The 22,881-nt window shown below is 36.8% G+C and overlaps 1 protein-coding gene across 1 annotated transcript in view; it reads left to right on the plus strand.

Annotated features, from left to right (window-relative positions):
• Positions 1-22,881, plus strand: part of ghrhrb (growth hormone releasing hormone receptor b) — a 59,727-nt gene that overhangs the window by 12,592 nt on the left and 24,254 nt on the right. Inside the window, exons 3-11 of the mRNA XM_084425040.1 lie at positions 3,767-3,874; positions 9,348-9,448; positions 15,353-15,450; positions 15,575-15,707; positions 16,359-16,512; positions 18,930-18,990; positions 19,143-19,212; positions 19,481-19,572; positions 19,857-19,986. Coding sequence (XP_084281166.1) covers positions 3,767-3,874; positions 9,348-9,448; positions 15,353-15,450; positions 15,575-15,707; positions 16,359-16,512; positions 18,930-18,990; positions 19,143-19,212; positions 19,481-19,572; positions 19,857-19,986 — 947 coding nt within the window. The remainder of the gene's footprint in view (positions 1-3,766; positions 3,875-9,347; positions 9,449-15,352; positions 15,451-15,574; positions 15,708-16,358; positions 16,513-18,929; positions 18,991-19,142; positions 19,213-19,480; positions 19,573-19,856; positions 19,987-22,881) is intronic.

The raw sequence follows: 22,881 nt of genomic DNA on the forward strand, positions 1-22,881 counted from the left end.
CTTAAAGGTCAGGTGGGTGTTCAGTACAATTATGTTCCCCTGTATGAAATTACTGTCTATAGAAAATAAGACAGAAGAAAAGAATAAAAAAAATGTACCAAGAAAATGTTTGAGAAACTGATTTAGCACTGTAAAGAAATTCTGCCAGTGCAGTACAGTAGATATACCCAGAACCTTCTGTAACAGCAGAATCTATTTTAAAGAATGCACTTTTTATACTTTTAGAAGGTCTTCATATAATGAATCATCTTACAACTATACTCAAAAAGTCTATGTAAAATTGTCATATTTCATGAGTCGTATTTGATAAATCTCTACTGTCCTGTCATAGACAACACAGGCAGTGAGATGGACTGCCCATAAAAAATAAATGTGTAGCTTTTCTCCAGTGGTGCATTGATAATACTTACATTTAATGAGGTGGCATCAGGCCTTCAAAGTCTTTCTCATTTCTGTGGGGACCAGCCCAAGATTCCATAAATGTCTGTGTATGCCAGAGAGTTTCACTCATTCACCTATACTTTCCCAGCTCTCACTAAGATGTTCAGTCTCTCTTTCTCAAATATTTCTCCATTACTGCAAAGGCTGTTGTTGGCTGATTGATGTCTGATTGATGTCAGTGTTAGGTTTTGTTGTGGACTGATTGCAATCCTTCTTCTTAAATGTGATCGATAAATAAATTAATAAATCATTTTTTAATAATATTCTGTCAGATTTTTTACTCTATATCAGTTTTCCAGATTAATTTAGATTTCCAATGAGCTCGACTCTGCTCTCCAATTAAATATATTAAAAGTTTGTCAGAGGGTGTACAGTAGGTAAGTGTTATTTTAGTATTATTTTTATACTATTATAGAAATTGTTAATATTTAAATGAGCTTTTGTTTTTATATCTTCAGTTTAAGTTTTAATAATTTTATGTGATTTTGTCTTTTTTATTATTATTTTCTTAATATCTCTATTTAGCTTTAGTTTATTTTTATTTCAGTTTTAGTGATTTAAATGTTTGTTTCATTCCTATTAACGATTTTTATTATTTTTATTTTCAGTTTTGGTTTTAGTTAACAATAACAACACTGGTGTATGTGTATACTGAGTATATAGATCTACGAGCAGTAGAAATTAGATCCAAGGCTTAGACATGGCAGCCATATTTATGACCAAATATGATCCCTGTGGCTCTCATTATGCTCAAAGTCTTCGTCATTCATTCAGCTTCGGTTTCCACTGTTCTCTTAGATTCCTTAGACAGATGCTCACCCATGAACAGTGGAGATGCTTATATAACCCGTTTTATTCTATGTGAGAGAGTGTTGCCCTATGTCTGTCTGTCTGTCTGTCTAAAAGAGAATATTCTTAGAATTCTGGAAAGGTTATTTACATTATTCATGGGACTTTTTTCTTAAAACATTTGAGTTGGACCATTCATTTAACGTTTACATTTTTTAAAGATTTTAAGTGTTACTTACTACTTGTTTCAGATTGTTCAGAGAACATTCAAATGTAACGGTCCCATTGTCATGTTTAGTTTATAGACTTTTGTTTCAAGGACTCGATGTACTAAAAAGAGAAAAGTTTTTCCTTTGCATCCCAGTTCTCACAGATCCACGAAAATAATTAAAAAACGCTGTATTTACCTGAATACTCTGCAAGATGGGCATTTCGACCTAATTTTGTATGTATTTGACCGTTTAAGTGCAATTTGGTACTTGCGAGCTGTTTGAGAGACTGTCTTATGAGAGCGCCACTGATCTATATCTGATCTCTCATAAGACCGCGATCAGCATAATTGTCAAAATGTCTGTCTTGCCGAGTATTCAGGTAAATACAGTCAGTTTTGGAACGTAAATAGCTGAGAGAAAATGCATGTTGTGCAACAGTATATTGGATTCTGTGCATTAGTTCTTAAAGTGACAGCAGCCCAATAAACCTGCTGCTCCTTGTCATGTTAATCAAAGAACAAAATACAAAGAGAAAATCACTCGCTTATCTTGTTTTGTAACTTTAATTGTGGTGTAGCAACTTAGAAACATATTGAAGCTGAAACCACAAGTCTGATCATGCTTCATTTTAAATGATGTTATCATCATTTATCTGATGATGTTATCTCTAAAAATATGAATTTTATGAAATATTTTCTAAGATTATTTCATGTGTGTTTTTAGAGAAGGCTAATCAAAATATTTCTTGCCCCCTGTAAGCTTGCTTGCAGTCTATTGTCTATGTCTGGTGTGATGAACTCAACTGCTCCATTCATGTTTCTGTTGTTCTCACTCGAACCCTTTCACACCTCTGCTGGGTATCAGACCTAATCTTCATTATTCTTTTGTTTTTATTCAGAAGCTATTAGCCTTTATTTTGGGATTATGGCTTTCCCATTCACACCGCTTTGATCCCAATATATATTTATCCACCTATATAGAAAAACAAAACAAAACTTTTCTTATGAACTTACATTAAATTCTTTTTGACAAAATATAAAAATGTCTCTGGGTTTCTTGTGTACGGAAGTAATGGAACTGACCGTGGAAGTGTAATGGAAGTTCATCATCGGAAGAGACAGGGCGGGTTATGAATGTGTTAAATGAGTGTAAAATGTGCAGCGAATGATCTTCCTCTGAGTCATAACAGCGATCGCGGAATTGAAAACAGGCAGACAGCGCTGGAAGCCGCTAATGCTCATCAGATCGTGTAAATCAGTGGAAAGTTATTAGAAAGGATGATTCTGTCTATAAAAAACAATGCAGTAACCATGTGTAAATATATAAATATTTCCAGATATGAGCACTCTTGGACTAAAAGCCCTAATAAACACTGTTCAGCGAAGCTATGTGAACACAAATAAACTGGAAGAGATGTGACTGAATATGAATGTGTGTTGTTCACAATTATAGATACATTGTTTGCAGTCCTGACATAAAGTAAGAAATGAATGTCACTGCAACCAAGTTTTATCATAAATAGTGGTCAACTATCGAAGCTGGAGTCTTAAATCTTTCTAATAATACTTAGTTAGTCCATATCAAGTAAGAGTGTGATGTTTTAACATGCAGTGAATGTTGAACAACAATAATCTGTGGTCGTTGGCGATCTTTGCGTTTAAAGAAGTTATATAGATCAATGGTGTGCACGCTTTTAGTGTAAGCGCGAAAACTGCAGGAATGAGCAAAAATTATGGAGAGGCTGCTCACTGCAGAGTCATGGGTGGATTGTGAAGTCTAGACCCCCTTCTCTAATGCAGAACTAACAACAACTAATGCGCATGATGTCACTGTTTTCACAAATTCGTGTTTTTGTGGTTTACACAGAGACGATAACGGTGTCCTTTTCAAAAAACGTGCACTTTGAAACCCATTTTCAGAAGTTTTCAGGCCCCCAAAACACTGTTGTCGTGTAAATGAACAGCCAAAATGCATAAAAAGTTTTCAGTTTCAGTTGAAAATTGTGTCGTATAAATGCCCCCGAGTTTCTGTTTAGAGATTTATGTGCTCATTTGTTGCTATAGTTACCGTTAAGTTCACCTGTGTCTTGTTTGGTTGCTTGTTTTTACCTGTGTACAGTATATATGTGCACAAGTTTTTTGTTCTTGGAGTTGTCAGTTGTTGTCTATGTGCTAGCTGTTTAATTTACTTTGACCTTTTGGATTATATTCTTCTGCAAATTGGATCCACTTCTTCATCTTCCTTTGACTGCAACATGACACCCTTACTGTTAGCAAAATGATAAAATGTTCTGCTTATTACTTATTTATTTTTGTATATCTCAGGGTGTCATACCAACTGGGATGATGTTTGGTGCTGGTACAAAGCAGAAGTTGGACAGGTAGTCAATGTCTCCTGTTCCGAAGTGTCTCAGCTGTTTGCAACCAATCATGGTAAGCTACTCTTATCCCAGGCAGCCTTTTTAATATTATTTTTTATTATGGCTGTTATCAAATATCAACGAGAAACACATTTTTAGATTAACAAAGCTTCATTTTTAAGACTAAATGTATTGGTTGAATAAAATGCTGAGGATTAGGTGAATTTCTGGAGCTTTTTATCTGTGCATTATGAGTACCTTAAGAAGTCTGACAAATACATATACAGCTATGTCATTTTATACCACTGCCAAAAAGCTTGCACTGTTCATGCCAGATCATACCCTTTGGTTGGTCTCTTGCATGCACTCAAGCACGACAAACTGTCTTTACTGACACACCAACCCAGGGCAATAAAAGTGACAAGGCAAACATACACAGAGAAACATCATGAGTGCTCTATAAATTCATAGCTAGAGCTCTGAATATCCGGATATCATAAAATCTGTTAATAGTTGCTTAGGGACACTGAGTGTATTTGTTTTCACGGGTTCAGTAGATTACGGTTATTTCTCAATATGTCTTTGCAACATGTGAGCAAGCAAATTGTACTCATGATGGACTTTAAGTGTTGTCTACAGGAAATTGGTACCAATTTTTTACGTTACAATTCAAAACTTATGTTTCATGCCAGAGGTCCTAATCAGTAACAAGATGACAGATTTTTCCCCATCCTGAACATAAAATGTTACACAATCACCACCAATCTAAAGATATTTGATGGTTAATGTAAATTATGAGAAGAGGGATTTTAGGTCATTAAGATTTCACGGTGGGCAGGGCTACCCACAGGACAATAAAGTTATCTTTTTTAATCTTATTTTGTTGCATCTGTAATGACACACATAAAATATTTGTCAAAACAGTAATCTCGAAATTGTGTTCTGGGAGATATTTTTGCCGTATGTAGAAACAGATAGATACAAGCTAACAATATTATTTTCTATGAATGTTTTGCTACCATTCCCATTAAGTTATGTACATGTTATTCTCTGAATGTCCAAAATGTTTTTTTTTTCTAATTAAAAATTTATCTAATTAAAAATCAGGTATTCTAGTTTAAACTTGTTTTGTTCAGTTTGACTAAAAGCAAATAATTAACACTCCCAATTGAAAATAAAAATAAAAGAAACAGAAACTTCAAGATATTTTTAAGGCTGTCTTTATAGTAAGTCAACTAAATTAAACATTCATATGATAGTTAACTTAACTTTTGTTTATGGTGAAATTAAGTTGTAAAAAGCAGAAAAAATATATATTTAGTAACATTTTGGCTTATATATATTTATAACGACCACCACTGAACTGTTTTTTGTGTTTTTGAGGAAGATGAGAAAAGTGGGAGACTTGATAGTGTTCAGTGTTCAGCTATGCTGGGATTTAGAATACAGCTTCAACAATACTGGATACATAAAGAATATGTCTTTGATGCTTTGACTTAGCATGTAGCATTCTAATATGTGCTATTCCTCGGTAACAGTTTATACTACCTTACATTTCAGTTCTGTGCATTGTGCGGAAGAACATTGCTTTTGTTGTGCTTCGGTTATGCGCGACTCTGCGGAAGAATTTCGCAATTGCAAGACTCTCCTCTGTTCTGCATTTTTCAAAGTAGCTGAAATGACTTTTCTCTATTTATGGATATGTTGAGACACACGGACGAGTGATGCATGTACGCAACTTTCTGTGAAAACCATTCCGACAGGTCTAAAATATAAACACTTATAATAGGGTATCATATGAGTCAGGGTAAGACAAAAACACTTTTTTTTTCTTTTTTTTTTTACTAAAAAACATTGCATAGTCTACCTTTAAAATGAAAAAAATTAAGGTTTAAACTAGTGATGCACCGAAATTTCAGCCGCCAAAAATGATCGTCCGGCATCGGCATTTTCGTTTTTTGTCCGAAAGAGAAAAAAAGGCCAAAATAAATTACGCCCCACCTCTCAGTGTTCAGTGTTTAGCAGCATTTTATGTTACTTTGCGAGTGGCTTCGCTTCCGTTCAGTCAGCCCAAGCAAACGCTCCACTCATGTACAAAGCAAAGTCTGCACAAATAACGTGCCAACATGAAATTTCTCTGTAATAGACTTGTTTCTGTTTGCAATAGCCACACATGGTGTGGTATAACTGTGCAGGGTAATACCGGTAAAATGATGCTACAGTCTCGTTCACTGCTCTGCTTCCCTCTCTAGTCACATGCTCTGGTTATAATAGCTTTGTAGGACTCGACATTATTTTGATAATTGGTCAAAAGATAAATGTTAAATCTGATTATTTTGCATCTACTAAATGAAGAATAATATATTGATATTTAATATTGTTTTTATATATTTTCTGTCCAATTTTGGTGTTACTTTAAATACAAGTGTGGTTATTTTATTTTATTGGCTTGTAGATTGAATGAAAAACTCTAATATTAATTCAATTATACAAGAACAAAATAATTTAAAATAAGAAATTAAAAAATATTTTTAAAAAAATCATTTTCGGTTTCAGTTTTCGGCCATGTGCATCAAGAATTTTAGGTTTTTGCCCCAGAATTTTAATTTCTGTGCATCTCTTGTTTAAACCAAACTATAAATAAAAACGAATACATTCGGCTTTAAAAATTGTGTATCTCCCATTTCCTATGGTGCACTGAACAATAAAGTTACACACATTGGCATTGAAAAACATTTAAAAATCATGAACCTAGAAAAACTACTCCAGGGCTTTTGAGAAATCAATGTGGAGGCTAAGAAAAATCAACACACTCATGACACAATTGCTATCTGCATCATGCTGTTTTTCCATCCCCCCACACACCTCTATGAATACATAAGTACACAATGGACCTGAAGATATCTACTTTGCTCTGCTCCAAATCTTGCTGAAAATGTGCCAAGGAAATAATACAAATATTAAAAATCAAAGAGGGTTAAAGCAGGCGTAATAGCAGGGGCTGTTAGCGCTGGTTGTTCAATCTCTTCAGTCCCCCTAGGCCAGTGCCTGACATCTCCACCACAGAAAGCAGCAGCGGTCAGGTCCTCACTACTCTCGTCTTCCCCCACTGTGGCTTCTGGGAGAGAGACTTGCAGCACATGATGAACTCTGTTTTATGGTAATGCTAGAAACAGCGAGTGGAAAGAAATCCCATTGGCAAGCTAGCACTGAACCACCCACTTAGCAGGCCTTCAGAATGGCCGAGATAAGTGTAGGTGAGGATACAGAAGGTCATAGGTTAGCTGTAATGTCAAGTCTTACAGAGTTAACTGAGGCTTAGTCTAAATGAAGTACATCATGCATACAGAAATATGAGCTTATTTGTAGGCGATTTTGTTCATTTTCTATCTTTTCTATCAATCCTCTTGAAACATTTTTAAAGGGACAGTTCAAAAGAAAAAAAAAATTCTCTCATCTTTTACTCACCCTCATGCCATCTGTGGTATATAAGACTTTCTTTCTTCAGATAAATACAAACAAATGTCGGTTGATGTTTGAAAAACCAAACACAGCGATTGTGACTAATCCATACAACCCCAGTGGATGAATCAATGTCTTCTGAAGCGTAACGATAACTGTGTGTAAGAAAGCGTTCATGAGAGGGATGTTGGAAGTTCTCTTGAGAAGTGGTGCTCCTCTGCGTTTCTTCTTGCACAAACTTTTCAACGCGCTTACGTCATGTGTCACAACGTCCTTCTCATGAATGCTTATATGACAGATAGTTTAGAAGTGTTTATTTCTTCAAAATGAGAGAAATGTCTTACTGGGCAGTTGGCCCATGTCATACAGTATTAGTGTCATATCCTTAATTTAGGATTTTTGAAAGCATAGTTCACAAAATAAATAATTGCAAATTCTAAAAATATATATGTATTGTTGGTCACCACAATATTTTGTTGGAAAAACAGTATGGTCAAAAATATTGTACCTGTATGGATTAATTAACTTTAGAGTTTAGAAAATGTGTTTCGATTATTCCTGCTCTCTTCTACTCGAGAACAATGTGTCTTATTTTTTTTTTTCAATGTACCCTGAGTCCAAATTTGATCTGCATTGTTTGATTTAACCTTTTGGGCAACAGCAAATCAATATTGCATGCAATGCATTTGTTTGACATTTTTCCATCTTACCTTGGCATGATACATGGAGATGATTAAATTATAACAGAATATTCATTTTTGGGTTATTTAAAGGTGCACTCAGTAATTGCTCACTCATTAAAAAAAAAAAAAAGTATTATTTTCAAAGAAATAAATAGCAATTTTGAAAAATATGTTGAAAATCCTTCGAAGTTATTAATCACCTCGTGTTTGCTGATGAGTTGAGATTGCATGACCAGCCTAATACTTTATTTCACTTCTCTCAGTAACCTCTCTGTAATTGGACACTGCGCTCACTGAATAAATGAATCATGGATGACTGGCATTTCTACAACTTAAACAATGACATAACCTCGTTGTTCACACGGACTCAATGGAATCAGATTTATATGGTTGACCAGGTTTTTACAGTATGTGTCTCCTAGTGGCAGGTTGCCTCACTACTAAGTTGTGTTTTAATACTGGGAACACTGGTTGATAATCCAATCAAAAGTCCAAAAGAACTCCTCATTCTAGTTTATTTTGCAATCAGAGAGGGAACATCTGATTCTCAGTAATGCTCAATTCTCAAATGGACCATTTTGCTCAAATTGACCGTCTTCTACCGAAAAATAATATAACAGAAGAGAGCATTTGTCTTTGGAGCACATGATTAACTCCCTCAGCACACAGTGTTTTAGGGTTTGAGTGGGCTTTAGAACCCAGAAGCTGTAATGTGCAATCACAAGGTTCTCAAGAGAAAGAGGTCTTTGATTAACCGCTTGCATTGAACCATTGAACCCTATTTGTTTTTGTGAGCAAATAAATTCTAGTGCTCCCTAACCAATTCGGGTTTAAGTGCTTTGGTCAAAGAGAGTGCTGTTTTTCAGAGATGATATTCGGTCAGACAGTCTTGTTTTACTGTGACCTATATGACATACAGTAAACCCCATGCTCCGGCTGAATAATGATCCCATTATCAAGCTAATAAAATAATTTTGTATAAACCTGACTGGTTTGATATATCTATCTGAGCTCTCAATCCACACATCTACATATCATGAAGTACAACAAAAGGTGTAAGCAGACTAATACAAACATAATCCCTTTATTGTCAAATGCTACAGAGAGGAAGGACATGTGGATTACTGTAGTAGAGACAGTGTCATCCTGGTATTTAATGTTATTTGAGTTGAGTTTATACAGTAGCTTCAGGAAAAAATCTCGGAGAAATGAAACGTGTGTTTTGTTTTTGTGAATAATTCCACAGAAAAGTACTAGGTGTATCTGTCTAACACAGGCAATGTAATGAGCAGCTGTTGGTATTTTGAGTTTTATCAGTTTCTTTTTGCCAAATGATGTATCAAGATGTTGCCTTTACAATGTTGCAAGCTGATAATTATGTTTAACATTATTTTAATGCAGGTTTCATACTTAGGAATTGCACCAAGAATGGCTGGACGAAAATCTACCCATCCTATGAGATTGCTTGTGAGATTCTGGAGGACGTGGAACCGGAAACTGAGGTGAAAACTACTATCAATTTCTGAGTGAAAATTATTTCTATACCAACTTTTATTTTTAAGTGTTAGACATCCTCAAAGAATCTTCCCCATAACCATTCTGTATTTGTCCTTGTCTCTCTCTCTTTTTTTTTTGTAGAAATAAAACGCTGTGATCTTTTTCCAAAACGTTCAAAATTAGATGGAGCCTCATGGGTTTTGGTTTGTTTAAGGTCTCCATCAAATATAGTTATATACAGTATGTAGTTATTTTTACCCTAATTTCAGTTTGTGTTCACTGGCACAGAAGCAAGCAGGGTCGTTGTTACGTTTCCAAGATTCTGACCTGGATTTTTCGCCTCGTATTTGCATAATGGTGAGAGTTACTTAGCTTTTAAAACATTGTCTAAAGGGACTTTGTACTGTCACGGCTTCCTCTGCTCTGCTGTCAGGCCTACATTCTGTTACTCGAGCATTTATGCAGATGTCATAGAGAGTGAATTGAAAACGCCCACTCATCTCGTGCCACACATGTTTGTTAATCAACTATTAACAAAACCAAAGTGAACTTTCAAGTTCTTAACCCAGAGAGTAAGAAAAGTGAGAGGTGTTTTCAAAAAAGTGGTAAAGAGACTTTTTCGAAAACACCTCTCACTTTTCTTACTCTCTGGGTTAAGAACTTGAAAGTTCACTTTGGTTTTGTTAATAGTTGATGGGAGCGAATTAAAAATGATTTACTCACCTCAAAGCATACATATCTTCTCCTCTGCCAGACAATTCGTCCCCTTGGAATTATAAGGTTCTATCTGCGTTCTGAGCAGTTTTGAGATATTGAGCTTTAAAGCTTTAACACACACACATTTTTGCGCAGCGCGTCTGTGTTACACATCACCACGTAGGCTCACTATTGGCCGACGCTGGTCATGTGTGTGATGCGTGTGACGAACAGCACAGACGCACTGCGCAAAAACACTACGTGAACTAACTCGAGGCCCAGATAGAAGGAAATGAATAGTGGAATAAAGTCATTATTTTTGTTTGTTTTTGCGCACAAAAAGTATTCTCGTCGCTTGATATACTTAAGATTGAGCCACTGTAGTCACTTGGACTATATTAATGATCTCTTTAATAAATTTTCTGGGCCAGCAAGTTTCGGTCACCTAGAAGTCTATGGAGGAGTGAGCCAGCACTCAGATTTCATCAAAAAATATCTTAATTTGTGTTCCGAAGATGAACGAAGGTCTTACGGGGTTGGAACAACATGAGGGTGAGTAATTACTGACAGAATTTAAATTTTTGGGTGAACTAACCCTTTAAAGTTTTTGCATTCCATTCGACTGTGTAGAAATAACTTTTTTATTTTCTAAATAAAAAGTTCCAAAATGTACACAACTTAAAAAACAACATCACATAATGTAAAGAAGTGGTCACAGAATAAGAATATGTGAATAACTAAATTTTGACAAAAATGTCAGATAGAACCTTATAATTCCAAGGGGACGAATTTCTTTATAGTATCTTTTTGTTTGTGCCAGAAGACCACAGTGAAATGGTAATGATAATAGAGACAATACTTTGAATAAAATAGATGAGAGTGTTCCTGTTGTGAACAAACCAATTAACAGTAGTTGAATCAGCCAGACAAGAACATAAAACTCTCTCTCTCTCTTGAGTGCTACATTTCTATAATAACTCATAATGACTTTCAGCTGTGTCTGCATCAGGGGAAGTAGCAATGTGGTTATAGATGCACATGAAGTATAGTTAGTTGCACATGCTGTAATCCCAGAACAAGCTGACCTGCTTTTAATGTTGGCTTTGTCTCAAGACTAAAAAATGCAGGATGCAGAGGTAGGAATGTTTGCATAGATGCCTTTATCTGTTTTTGAATTTTGAAGACAGCATTGGTAGCATTCCCACAACTGACAAAATTGTAGCTGTATTACAGTATTTATGAATGCTCTTAACATTAAAAACATCCTTTTTTTTTTTTAATGTTTAACAAATATATACATTTGTATCATTATGCAAACAAGCAAACAAATTTTTTTTTTCTTTTTTTGCTAACGTTTTGAGAACATTAGGCTTAATAAGACCAGATAACTCTGAACGAAGGTTCTATTTATGTTACTGGATGAATGTTTGCTCATAACTTTGAGAGAACCTTATCTATAGGATTATCTATAGTTATGGGAATGTTCTATGTTAGCTGGGCCTTTTCTACCTACGATATCCCTCAATCCTCTGTGTGTAGTTCACAGGTTGGTAGCAAGAATAAAAATGGCCTCTGATAGAGCATTACATTTATTCACAAGTTTCCATTTTTCCATGAACATGTTTAAATAATTTAAAATAATAACGAATTTGACTTTTTATATATACTTTTTTTAACATGACTTTATATTTGCTTGGCAGCTGCATTTGGTTGAGGTTGTGGCATAAATAAAAAACGACTGAATGAAGAAATGTTATTATTTTATCATTCATTTTTAATGCATTTTGCTGCACTCTATCATTGGTTGAATATAACATACACTCACCTAAAGGATTATTAGGAACACCTGTTCAATTTCTCATTAATGCAATTATCTAATCAACCAATCACATGGCAGTTGCTTCAATGCATTTAGGGGTGTGGTCCTGGTCAAGACAATCTCCTGACCTCCAAACTGAATGTCAGAATGGGAAAGAAAGGTGATTTAAGCAATTTTGAGCGTGGCATGGTTGTTGGTGCCAGACGGGCCGGTCTGAGTATTTCACAATCTGCTCAGTTACTGGGATTTTCACGCACAACCATTTCTAGGGTTTACAAAGAATGGTGTGAAAAGGGAAAAACATCCAGTATGCGGCAGTCCTGTGGGCGAAAATGCCTTGTTGATGCTAGAGGTCAGAGGAGAATGGGCCGACTGATTCAAGCTGATAGAAGAGCAACTTTGACTGAAATAACCACTCGTTACAACCGAGGTATGAAGCAAAGCATTTGTGAAGCCACAACACGCACAACCTTTAGGCGGATGGGCTACAACAGCAGAAGACCCCACCGGGTACCACTCATCTCCACTACAAATAGGAAAAAGAGGCTACAATTTGCACGAGCTCACCAAAATTGGACAGTTGAAGACTGGAAAAATGTTGCCTGGTCTGATGAGTCTCGATTTCTGTTGAGACATTCAGATGGTAGAGTCAGAATTTGGCGTAAACAGAATGAGAACATGGATCCATCATGCCTTGTTACCACTGTGCAGGCTGGTGGTGGTGGTGGTGTAATGGTGTGGGGGATGTTTTCTTGGCACACTTTAGGCCCCTTAGTACCAATTGGGCATCGTTTAAATGCCACGGCCTACCTGAGCATTGTTTCTGACCATGTCCATCCCTTTATGACCACCATGTACCCATCCTCTGATGGAGAGGCGGTATTAACATTAAGTGACATGGCATCTGACGCGTAGAAGCCAATGGCACATGTCACTATGCGTATTGGCACATCCGGTGGCACATCCGGTCTTCATTGGCATATGCCAGTGGATAGTGGCATGTGCCAGTGGTGGATAGTGGCATGTGTCACTGACATCGCGACACACTGACATGACACCTGACTGACACCGAGTCGCGGAACATCCGTGTTGCGACACCTCCAGTAGTAATTGACAGATTAATCGTAAACGTAATTGTGGAACAAAATCCTAAATAAATAGCCTAATTTTGTGATATTTAAAATATCAATTAAAGTGCATTAATATTTTTTTCAAACGTGTTATTTGTGTCATGTCTGTATTTGATTGGTATGTGCGTGCCACTGAATGTTTTGTAATACCAGTGCGACTTTATGTTGTTTATCTCGCAAAGTCACAAACTGCCCATTCTAGGAAAGACACGAAATAAATCTATCATGGGTCACTACGAATAACGTATTAACAGTCGCGTCCGTTACTGTGTAAACCTTTATTTTTGCGCGATGCTGCACAGTCGCACGCCAGTAGGTGTCAGAATAAGCGAGTGTAACACAAGCCAGCGCAAGATTCTCATCTGTGGCTTTAATATTTCAAAAATAATTGTATCGAATTATGTACGTTGTAGGCTACACATTTAACTTAACTTAAAAATCATATTTTTTGACAGCATAAAGCAAATTGTTATGCAAGTGGCATGACGCAATCCATTGGCACATCTCACGTTTTAGTGACACATGCCAATATCCACTGGTATGCCAGTTGGCCTGTGTCACTAAAACTGACATGTCTCTTTATGTTGTGGCACCTCCAGTAGTGACACCTGCAGCTGTCTGCCGGAGTATAATGTAGATTATGTAACATATGCACATAGTTAATTTATACAACAAAAAATTATTTTATTTATTGAATAATTCCATAAAATTATTTTTGAAATATTAAAGGTAGCCTACTGAGAAAGGTCCTGCGCGACCGAAAGTTTGTTGAATTTTTAAAATGCACTGAGCACTTTTTTGCACTTGTATAAATAAAGAATATTGCTAGTAGCTCGGTATAGGCCTAGGCCTACTCCTTTTCAGATACATAGCCTAACAAACAAATGATTTTTAATAAACACAATTTTTTTACACTTTTTGGAAGGACTTGAAACAGATGGGAATCTGATAGAATGGGCAGTTTGTGACTTTGCGAGATAAACAACATAAAGTCGCACTGGTATTACAAAACATTCAGTGGCACGCACATACCAATCAAATACAGACGTGACACAAATAACATGTTTGAAAAAATATTAATGCACTTTAATTCGTTTAATCGATATTTTAAATATCACAAAATTAGGCTATTTATTTAGGATTTTGTGCCACAATTACGTTTACGATTAATCTGTCAATCACTACTGGAGGTGTCTCGCAAGTTGCAACACGGATGTTCCGCGACTCGGTGTCAGTCAGGTGTCATGTCAGTGTCAGTGTGTCGCGATGTCAGTGACACATGCCACTATCCACCACTGGCACATGCCAATAATGTCAGTGACACATGCCACTATCCACTGGCATATGCCAGTGAAGACCGGATGTGCCACCGGATGTGCCAATACGCCACTGGCACATGCCAATAATGTCAGTGACACATGCCACTATCCACTGGCATATGCCAGTGAATACCGGATGTGCCACCGGATGTGCCAATACGCATAGTGACATGTGCCATTGGCTTCTGTGCGTCAGATGCCATGTCACTTAATGTTAAAACTGCTACTGCTCTGATGGCTACTTCCAGCAGGATAATGCACCATGTCACAAAGCTCGAATCATTTCAAATTGGTTTCTTGAACATGACAATGAGTTCACTGTACTAAAATGGCCCCCACAGTCACCAGATCTCAACCCAATAGAGCATCTTTGGGATGTGGTGGAACGGGAGCTTCGTGCCCTGGATGTGCATCCCACAAATCTCCATCAACTGCAAGATGCTATGCTATCAATATGGGCCAACATTTCTAAAGAATGCTTTCAGCACCTTGTTGAATCAATGCCACGTAGAATTAAGGCAGTTCTGAAGGCGAAAGGGGGTCAAACACAGTATTAGTATGGTGTTCCTAATAATCCTTTAGGTGAGTGTATATTATAACATACATTTTTCAGACCTTATAGTGAGACTCTTTTGTTCTTTTCTCCATCCAGCCTCATACCCTCCATGATTCATGAAATGGTTAGAATTATTCAAATTTAATTATCAAATTGTCACATACATTTATATACTATTATTAGTACAGTGGGAGAGTGTATGTAAGAATAGATATATGAACAATCTACACAGAAATTTGTTCTACATGTGTGTCAAGAATAAGGCCCAATAACAACAGAAATGTGAAACAAAAAGGTTGAAGTGCACCAATCGAACTGAAAATACATTATTCTCTAAAGAATAATTGTATAATTGTCTTTTTATGTTTTATTTTCCCCCTCTTTTCCAGACCACATATTACTCCACTTTCAAGCAGGTGTACACTGCGGGCTACGCTACCTCTCTGATTTCCCTCATCTCTGCCATCTTTGTGTTTACAGCCTTTAGGTACTGCAAGAATCCTCACTCAGCTCATGTAACCTCACGAATATCAGTAGAAATTTTAATCTGTGAGAGTTTTGTGACAATTTGTTGAATAATCTGCGAATCAATTTTACTCTGCTCAAAACAGAAAGTTCCACTGCACCAGAAACTACATTCACATCAATCTGTTCGCGTCCTTCATCCTGCGAGCCAGTGCAATCTTCATCAAAGATGCAGTTCTCTTTGCCGACGAGAACGAGGACCACTGCTTCATGTCAACAGTGAGACTCGCCAACTGTCACAGGCTCATGCAGAATTTTTGTTTTTGTTTTATACACGTCATTCAAAATAATGAGCTAATGCATGCTATTCAACATGTCAATGCTCATGTTCCCCCCATCAGCCTTGCGGTCAGTGAACATTTTAGGTCACAATGCATGATGCTGCAGCATTCATCTGGAACAGTAGAGAACTTTCAAAGCTTTACACCAGTTTCTGTCAGCATAGTGACACTAACTCCACATTTTTGCATCCATTTTTTAGCCCCTGTCAGTATCAGCCAACTCATCTGTGCCTTTAAGGCACACTTTACAAGATCTGCCTCCGCTAGAACTGAAACACCTTCTTTGATGTATAAAAAAACATTTCTTCATAGCTAACACTCTTCTTCTTCCCCCCCTTCTCTGCGATGATATTTGTGCTGTTTCTTATTAGCACTACCTAATTCTCATCTCTAACATTATGCTGTGCTGAAATGTCTGAGCACTGCAATAATATCATACTTTAATTTGCAATGCAGAGGTCTTGAAATTTGCTCCATGCTGTGGCAAATTTCTATGGTCTTGTATCTTCAGTGGAAAGATATATATTCTAAGAATATACAGTACATCTTAACGGAACACTTACAATCTCTAAAACTGTCTCTTCTTCAGACCTCTTGCAAGGCAGCGGTGGCTTTCTTCCAGTTCAGTATCCTGGCTAACTATTTTTGGCTGCTGGTAGAGGGGATGTATCTACAGACTCTTCTAGCTCTAACCTTTGTCTCACAGAAGAAGTATTTCTGGTGGTACATTCTTATTGGCTGGGGTAAGTGGGTACTATAGCAGACTTGAGAACATATTGTTATATAATATGATTAAATATTACTACACTACTGGTCAAAAGTTTGGAACAATTACATTTTTTTATGTATTTGAAAGAAGTTTTGGGTAAGATTTAAACAAATAATAATAATGATACTTTTATTAATGGTAGTGTCTATTCAAAATACACGTGAGACTGCATTTCTGTCTTTTAGCCACAACTTTATTCTGTATTTCTGCAATCTACACAAACGCACACCCTACCAGCAAACTACCAGCTCTATAGTTACACAATCTCTATTGTCTCAAATGCAAAACTTGTAAGCATTCAATACATCACAGGTAGGTTATGCAATTTTCAGAGAGGCTAGCAATAGCAAGCTAGTTTTGAAAGCATAAGATCCCACCCTTCCTTCAAAGCCTCGCCTCCTTGACACGTGAACGCACACAGCAGGGAGCAAACAAAAGTGTCATGAGAGACGTTAAACTACCTCATGTCTTAAAGCAGCGCTATGCAGTTTTGGCAATTTCTTCGCTGTTTTCTCATGCGTTTCTCTATAGAGCTCCACCTACAGCTTCGGAATAGATATTTGACAACACTGTCGTCAAAACTCGTTGGCGACTCGCCCCCCTCCCATCTTCTCCCTCCTTGTCATGAGCATTTGTTTTCAAAGAAGCCGGCGAATGCACGGAGCCATGTCCACTGAGGTATGTATGATACACAGAAGGCTAGCATATAAATGTTTAGATAGTGTATGTGTGCAGTGCCGTAAAGCAATTCGTTACATCGCGAGACCTGATATCAAGGCCCGCCGGCCCAAAGTTGCAAGGGTGGTTTTTCTGCTCAAAGGTGCTAGGGGGGTGCGAGAAGACCACCATTCAACCAGAAAACAGTCATATAACCATTACAATGACTTCGAAGCTGTTCAGGTAAAAAAAACCCTGCATAGTTCACCTTTAAAGCACATAACACATAATAATGAACAGAAACAACTTAAAGAGCACTGACCTGTACCACCTGACTGCTGCAGATTAATTTTGGAGTTGATAGTGTTGACACTGAAACGCATAAATTCAAGTCACGAACCGCTCCAAGTATAATGTCACGGGTTTCCATCTCTTCCAAATTTCAGTAGTTATGGTGTGAACGGAGCATTAGCTCATTGTTTTGGTTCAGGAGGAACTGTAAAAGGCAGCTGCTGTTTCGGTTGCGGTGCTCACGGTGACGTCTGTCTAGCATGAAACACGTTGATGACGTGATGTCTGCACGAGCAGGGTGCGCGGAGGTAAGGAAATACATATGTTGACAGGCAGGTAGGACGTCGTATCATTGCATTCGGATTTGCATTAAATTGATCAAAAGTGACAGTGAAGACATTTATAATGTTACAAAAGATTTCTATTTCAAATAAATTCTGTTCTTTTGAACTTACTATTCATCAAAGAATCCTGAAAAATAATATATATATATATAATGGTTTTCACAAAAATATTAAGCAGCAAAAACGTTTTAACATTGATAATAATAACCATTGATAATAATCGAGCACCAATAATAATTGATCATAACTGAGCACCAAATCCACACATTAGAATGATTTATGAAGGATCATGTGACACTGAAAATTGCCATAATGAAATCCATTACTTTTGACTACATTTAAAATAGAAAAGTAATAATATTTCACAAATCACCATTTTTACTGTATTTTCATTAAATAAATACAGCCTTAGTGTGTCACTGTCACAGCTTGTTAAAAAATAAAGATGAATGAAAAGGATCTAAATGCAGCAGCTATTTACACAAGAACTAAAACAAACCACTAGGCATGAATAGAATCAACTAAGTTAAAATTAATGAAAATAAGAACTGAATTGTACGGAGCCCCTAAAGGGACCTTTGCAAAAATAAAAATATACAGACTTTCACGTGCTCACGAGAAACGTATCTTGTGCTCACGAGATACAAGCAAACACAAACACATAAAACGAGACATAATCCTGACATGGTGAGCATAAGCTTCTTCTTTCAAACACATAAAAAAATCTTAATGATTCTTAACCTTTGACTGGTAGTGTATATTATTATATAATATTTATTTCTCAAGGATTTGTAGTGTAATTGCATGATGATAGTGTGGCCTTGTGTGTTATGTTCCATTGGTGACACCTGCAGGCATCAAATTTCTAAACAAGATATATATATATATATATATATATATATATATATATATATATATATATATATATATATATATATATAGGAAATCCTGGTATTTTCCCAGGAAATCTCAATCACAAAATGATTACTCTTACAGAAGATATCAAACCTATTCTTGATAAAGTTTTAGCAGAGTAACAAACATGTTTCACAATTTGATGACATTTTGTTTATTGAATTATTCTGTCTGCATCCTGTAGGTCTACCAACACTAATACTGATCATCTGGGTTCTAGCAAGGAATTTTTTTGATAACAGAGGGTAAGTCCAGATTGATCTAAGCTTGTATAGACACACTTTACGTTTCTCATCTGATTTGATTTGCTTCTTCATTTGATTTGTAGTACTATACATTTCTGCGCTTATTGCGAAAGTGCAGATTTTATGCAGGTGTATTCATATAATCATTGCAGGTGCTGGGATGACACAGAAGTTGCTTACTTTTGGTGGATAATCAAAGGACCAATCACAGTATCTCTCCTGGTATGATTCACAGAAAAACATAGTTGATTTGATTTTATATATATACATAAAAGCCACATCTGGAATACAGTGGAAGCTGTTGGTTGCAATAGTATTTTTCAAAATATATATTATATATACGTTTTCTTTGCCCTAGTCATCATGATTGTTTCTTTTTGGATACAAGTATCTATTTTAACACACAGTCTGTTGATGTGTACAGTATATGAGCTTTTTCCTTTATCTTTTATACAGAGACACATTCTTGCTTTTTTTTTTTTAAATCTAGATCAATTTCTTCATCTTCATAAATGTGATCCGGATTCTTGTGCAGAAGCTGAAGTCTCGAGGAATGGGTGGCAATGATACCAACCACTTCATGTAGGCCTGAAATGCACACTCAAAAGCAAAGATGTATCAATGTTTGATTCACAGACAATTGTACAATACTTGTGGATCAGCTGCACACATGCTACTGAAGTAGTGTGTTATTGTCTTGTTGAAATTCGCAAGATGCAAGTATCACAGTAGACTGTTTTCAGGCTGCTTTTATTTACAGCCATCACAGTTGCTCATTATTCTCTCATGATAAATTCCCCTCCAAAACGTAATTTAATTGTTTGTTATTAATCTGAAATAATGTTGATCTTTATGTATACTTGTAGGAGACTGGCCAAGTCTACTCTTTTCCTGATTCCTCTGTTTGGCATGCACTACATGGTATTTGCCTTCCTGCCAGAGAACACTGGAGAAAATGCTCGCAACTTTCTTGAGCTTGGCCTGGGCCCGTTTCAGGTGTGTACAATTAACCATCTGTGAAATTCACAGAAAAGTAATGCTAGGGTGACCAAATTTATCTTGGTGAAATACAGGACAGCATGGTCGGAGAGAGTGCTTCTGGTGCGTGTCATTCAGCGCGAGACCACAATGAGTTATTTTTTCACAACTTACTGCACATAATAACTTGATAAACTCTTTGTGTTAAATTTACACACACACTTCTTTGACATCTTCGCGTCTGACTTGATCTTCTCCGTGCTCTAATATCCCGCCTTGACTAACTGCAGGTTAATCGATAACGAATTGTGATTGGATGGATGGTAATTTTGTTCTCCAAAATATACAATATAGATTGGCTGCCTTTCCAATCTCATCATAGTATATTTTGGAGAACAAAATTGCCATCCATCCAATCACATTTTCGCATGACAGAAAACTACTACTCGCTTTTATGATCACCTAGCAAGGACAATTAAGGAAAGAAATATGAGAGAAAACATGTTTTTTTCATAAAAAGTCAGGACAGGACTGAAATACAGGATTGTACCAAGAAAAAAAGGACTTCTGGCCACCCTAACTAATGCTCATCAATTGTGGAATTGTCTGATGTACATTATGATGTGGTTACATTATATATGTTATTTGTATATTAAAGTGCACCTATAATGCTATTTTTAAAAGTTCCTAATTTTGTTTTGGAGGTCTCCTACAATAGGTTTACATGCACCCAAGGTAAAAAAAAACACAAAAAACACTTGCATTTTCTCACAATGTCTGAAACGGTTCAATAAAGCAGAAGTTTCCAACCCCGGTCCTGGAGGACCCCCAACACTGCACATTGTGGATGTCTCTCTTGTCTGACACATCCATCTAAGGTCTTTACCAACAAGCTGATAAGTTGAATCAGGTGTGTTTGATTATTGAAACATTTCAATTGTGCAGTTCTGGGGGTCCTCCGGACTTGGGTTGGGAACCAGTGTGATGTAGGATTTAGTCTTTAGCTGCGACTCACTCGAAGGCTGCATACCTCCTTGAGGCTGCCTCATTTCAGAATTTATACATTTATAAAAAATTAACCATCATTCCTTCTGAAGTATATAAATAGTTCAAAATGTATACAAAATGCCCATTACCATATCTTAATTTCAGCTCTGGAGGCTTCCTCAGCACTTGTAGATGCAGTGATAAAGAACACTAATGATGGCGATGGTTTTACTGGATCAATTTCAAGCCTCGATCCTCATTCTTTGGATTGAGAACATGTCCAAACATGTCCAAACACTTCTTAACATGTCGACAACACGAACCAAACACTTCTAGGCCTCAGCTACAACTACAGTGTTTGACGGCGGGTCAAAGTAGACGTTGTTCGCTTACAACCAGCAAAGACAATAGACGAGCATTACGCAAAATTGTTAAAGACCTACGTAGATTTGAACTGAAAGTAAGGCGGGAATTCCTGATGACTTGTTTCAGGCAGTTCAGAATCGGTTCTTTCTTTTGGGAGACAATAACTCATGACATAATCAATAACTCATGATAACATTTATTGTGCACTTTGTTCTTTGAAATTTTGCTGACTTTTTGACCAGATGCAAGGTAATATCCGGAAAAGCATAATAGGGTCACTTAAACATAATATTATGTCATATATATATATATATGAAGAGTTCAGATGCAAAAGCCTCTAAGTGCCATCTGAAATTTTCTTCTAGAATGATCATTTTTATCAAGCTCGTATATTTAAGTTCAGTAATTTAACTTAAATGACAATTAATGGGTCATTTTCATTGCCATTTAAAGGTAAAGCGGAGGATTTTCTCCGAATTTTAGAAAAGAACCGCCCTCTCCACTTTTTGAAAAAATACACATGCGCAACACTCTACCTGCTCCCGAGAGGGAACGCCTATTAAACGTGTGCACGAGAGAACATGCACGAGCCTAGTTCTCCTCGTGCACGCTCTGTTTACAAGTTGCTGTTGGCATGGCTCATACAAGCCTACTTTCCTTTACATGTCGAGTAGAAAGTTCGCGACTGAGGCATCAGTGGGAAGCCCAACCTATGCTTTTAGCGCACGCCAGCGTGTGAAATATTCTCCCAAAAACACTCAAACTCAAAAACATTCATGCAAGACAAAATGTCAAATGCCCTTCCGTGTTTTATTTACTTATTATACTGATCGATTGAGTGAGGACTCAAGACATGATCTGCAATGGAGAAGTAGCTTGTTGCATTTGTGTAATAAATACTATGTGAACACATTGGAATTATCAAAAATGAACACACAAGGTTTTAGAACATTTCAGCGTGATACCTTTTACCATTTGGTTATAATTACTTTAGACAAATTGAGATGTTTACCGTGTCTGCGCGGTGCGTGACTTGTGCCAGGGCTAGCATCGCTAATCATAGCTTACATTAACTTTTACTAGCAGTGATTTTAAATGGATTTCTCCAAATAGGATGCCAAACTTTACCTGTGGAGTAGAAACTTCGCGACTGAGGCATCAGTGGGAAGCCCAACCTGTGCTTTTAGCGCACGCCATCGTGTGAAATATTCTCCCAAAAACACTCTGGTCTTGTTTCTTTCTTCAGAGGCCTTTCTCTTCTTGTCATACAATTCGTAGACACTTTTTCTCTTGCGACCCTCAGACATTTTGAAAAAACCCGGTGAGAACGGGCGAGCTTCAATGAATGGCTGAAACCATAGCTCAACACACACATACACCCTAAAGTGCGAATGCGCAGAAAGTGAAAACTACCTAGGGACGAGCACGTATGACGGCCTTACGTAAACATATCACCAGAATGATTGACAACTAGGAGGACCAATAGTCTTGATGATCCACCCGGAAAAAGAAAATCTAAATCTTAAATCTTAAATATACAAGCTTGATAAAAATGTTCAT

Source organism: Rutilus rutilus (genome assembly GCF_951802725.1).
Source record: "Rutilus rutilus genome assembly, chromosome: 12".
In the NCBI taxonomy this organism is placed as follows: domain Eukaryota; kingdom Metazoa; phylum Chordata; class Actinopteri; order Cypriniformes; family Leuciscidae; genus Rutilus; species Rutilus rutilus.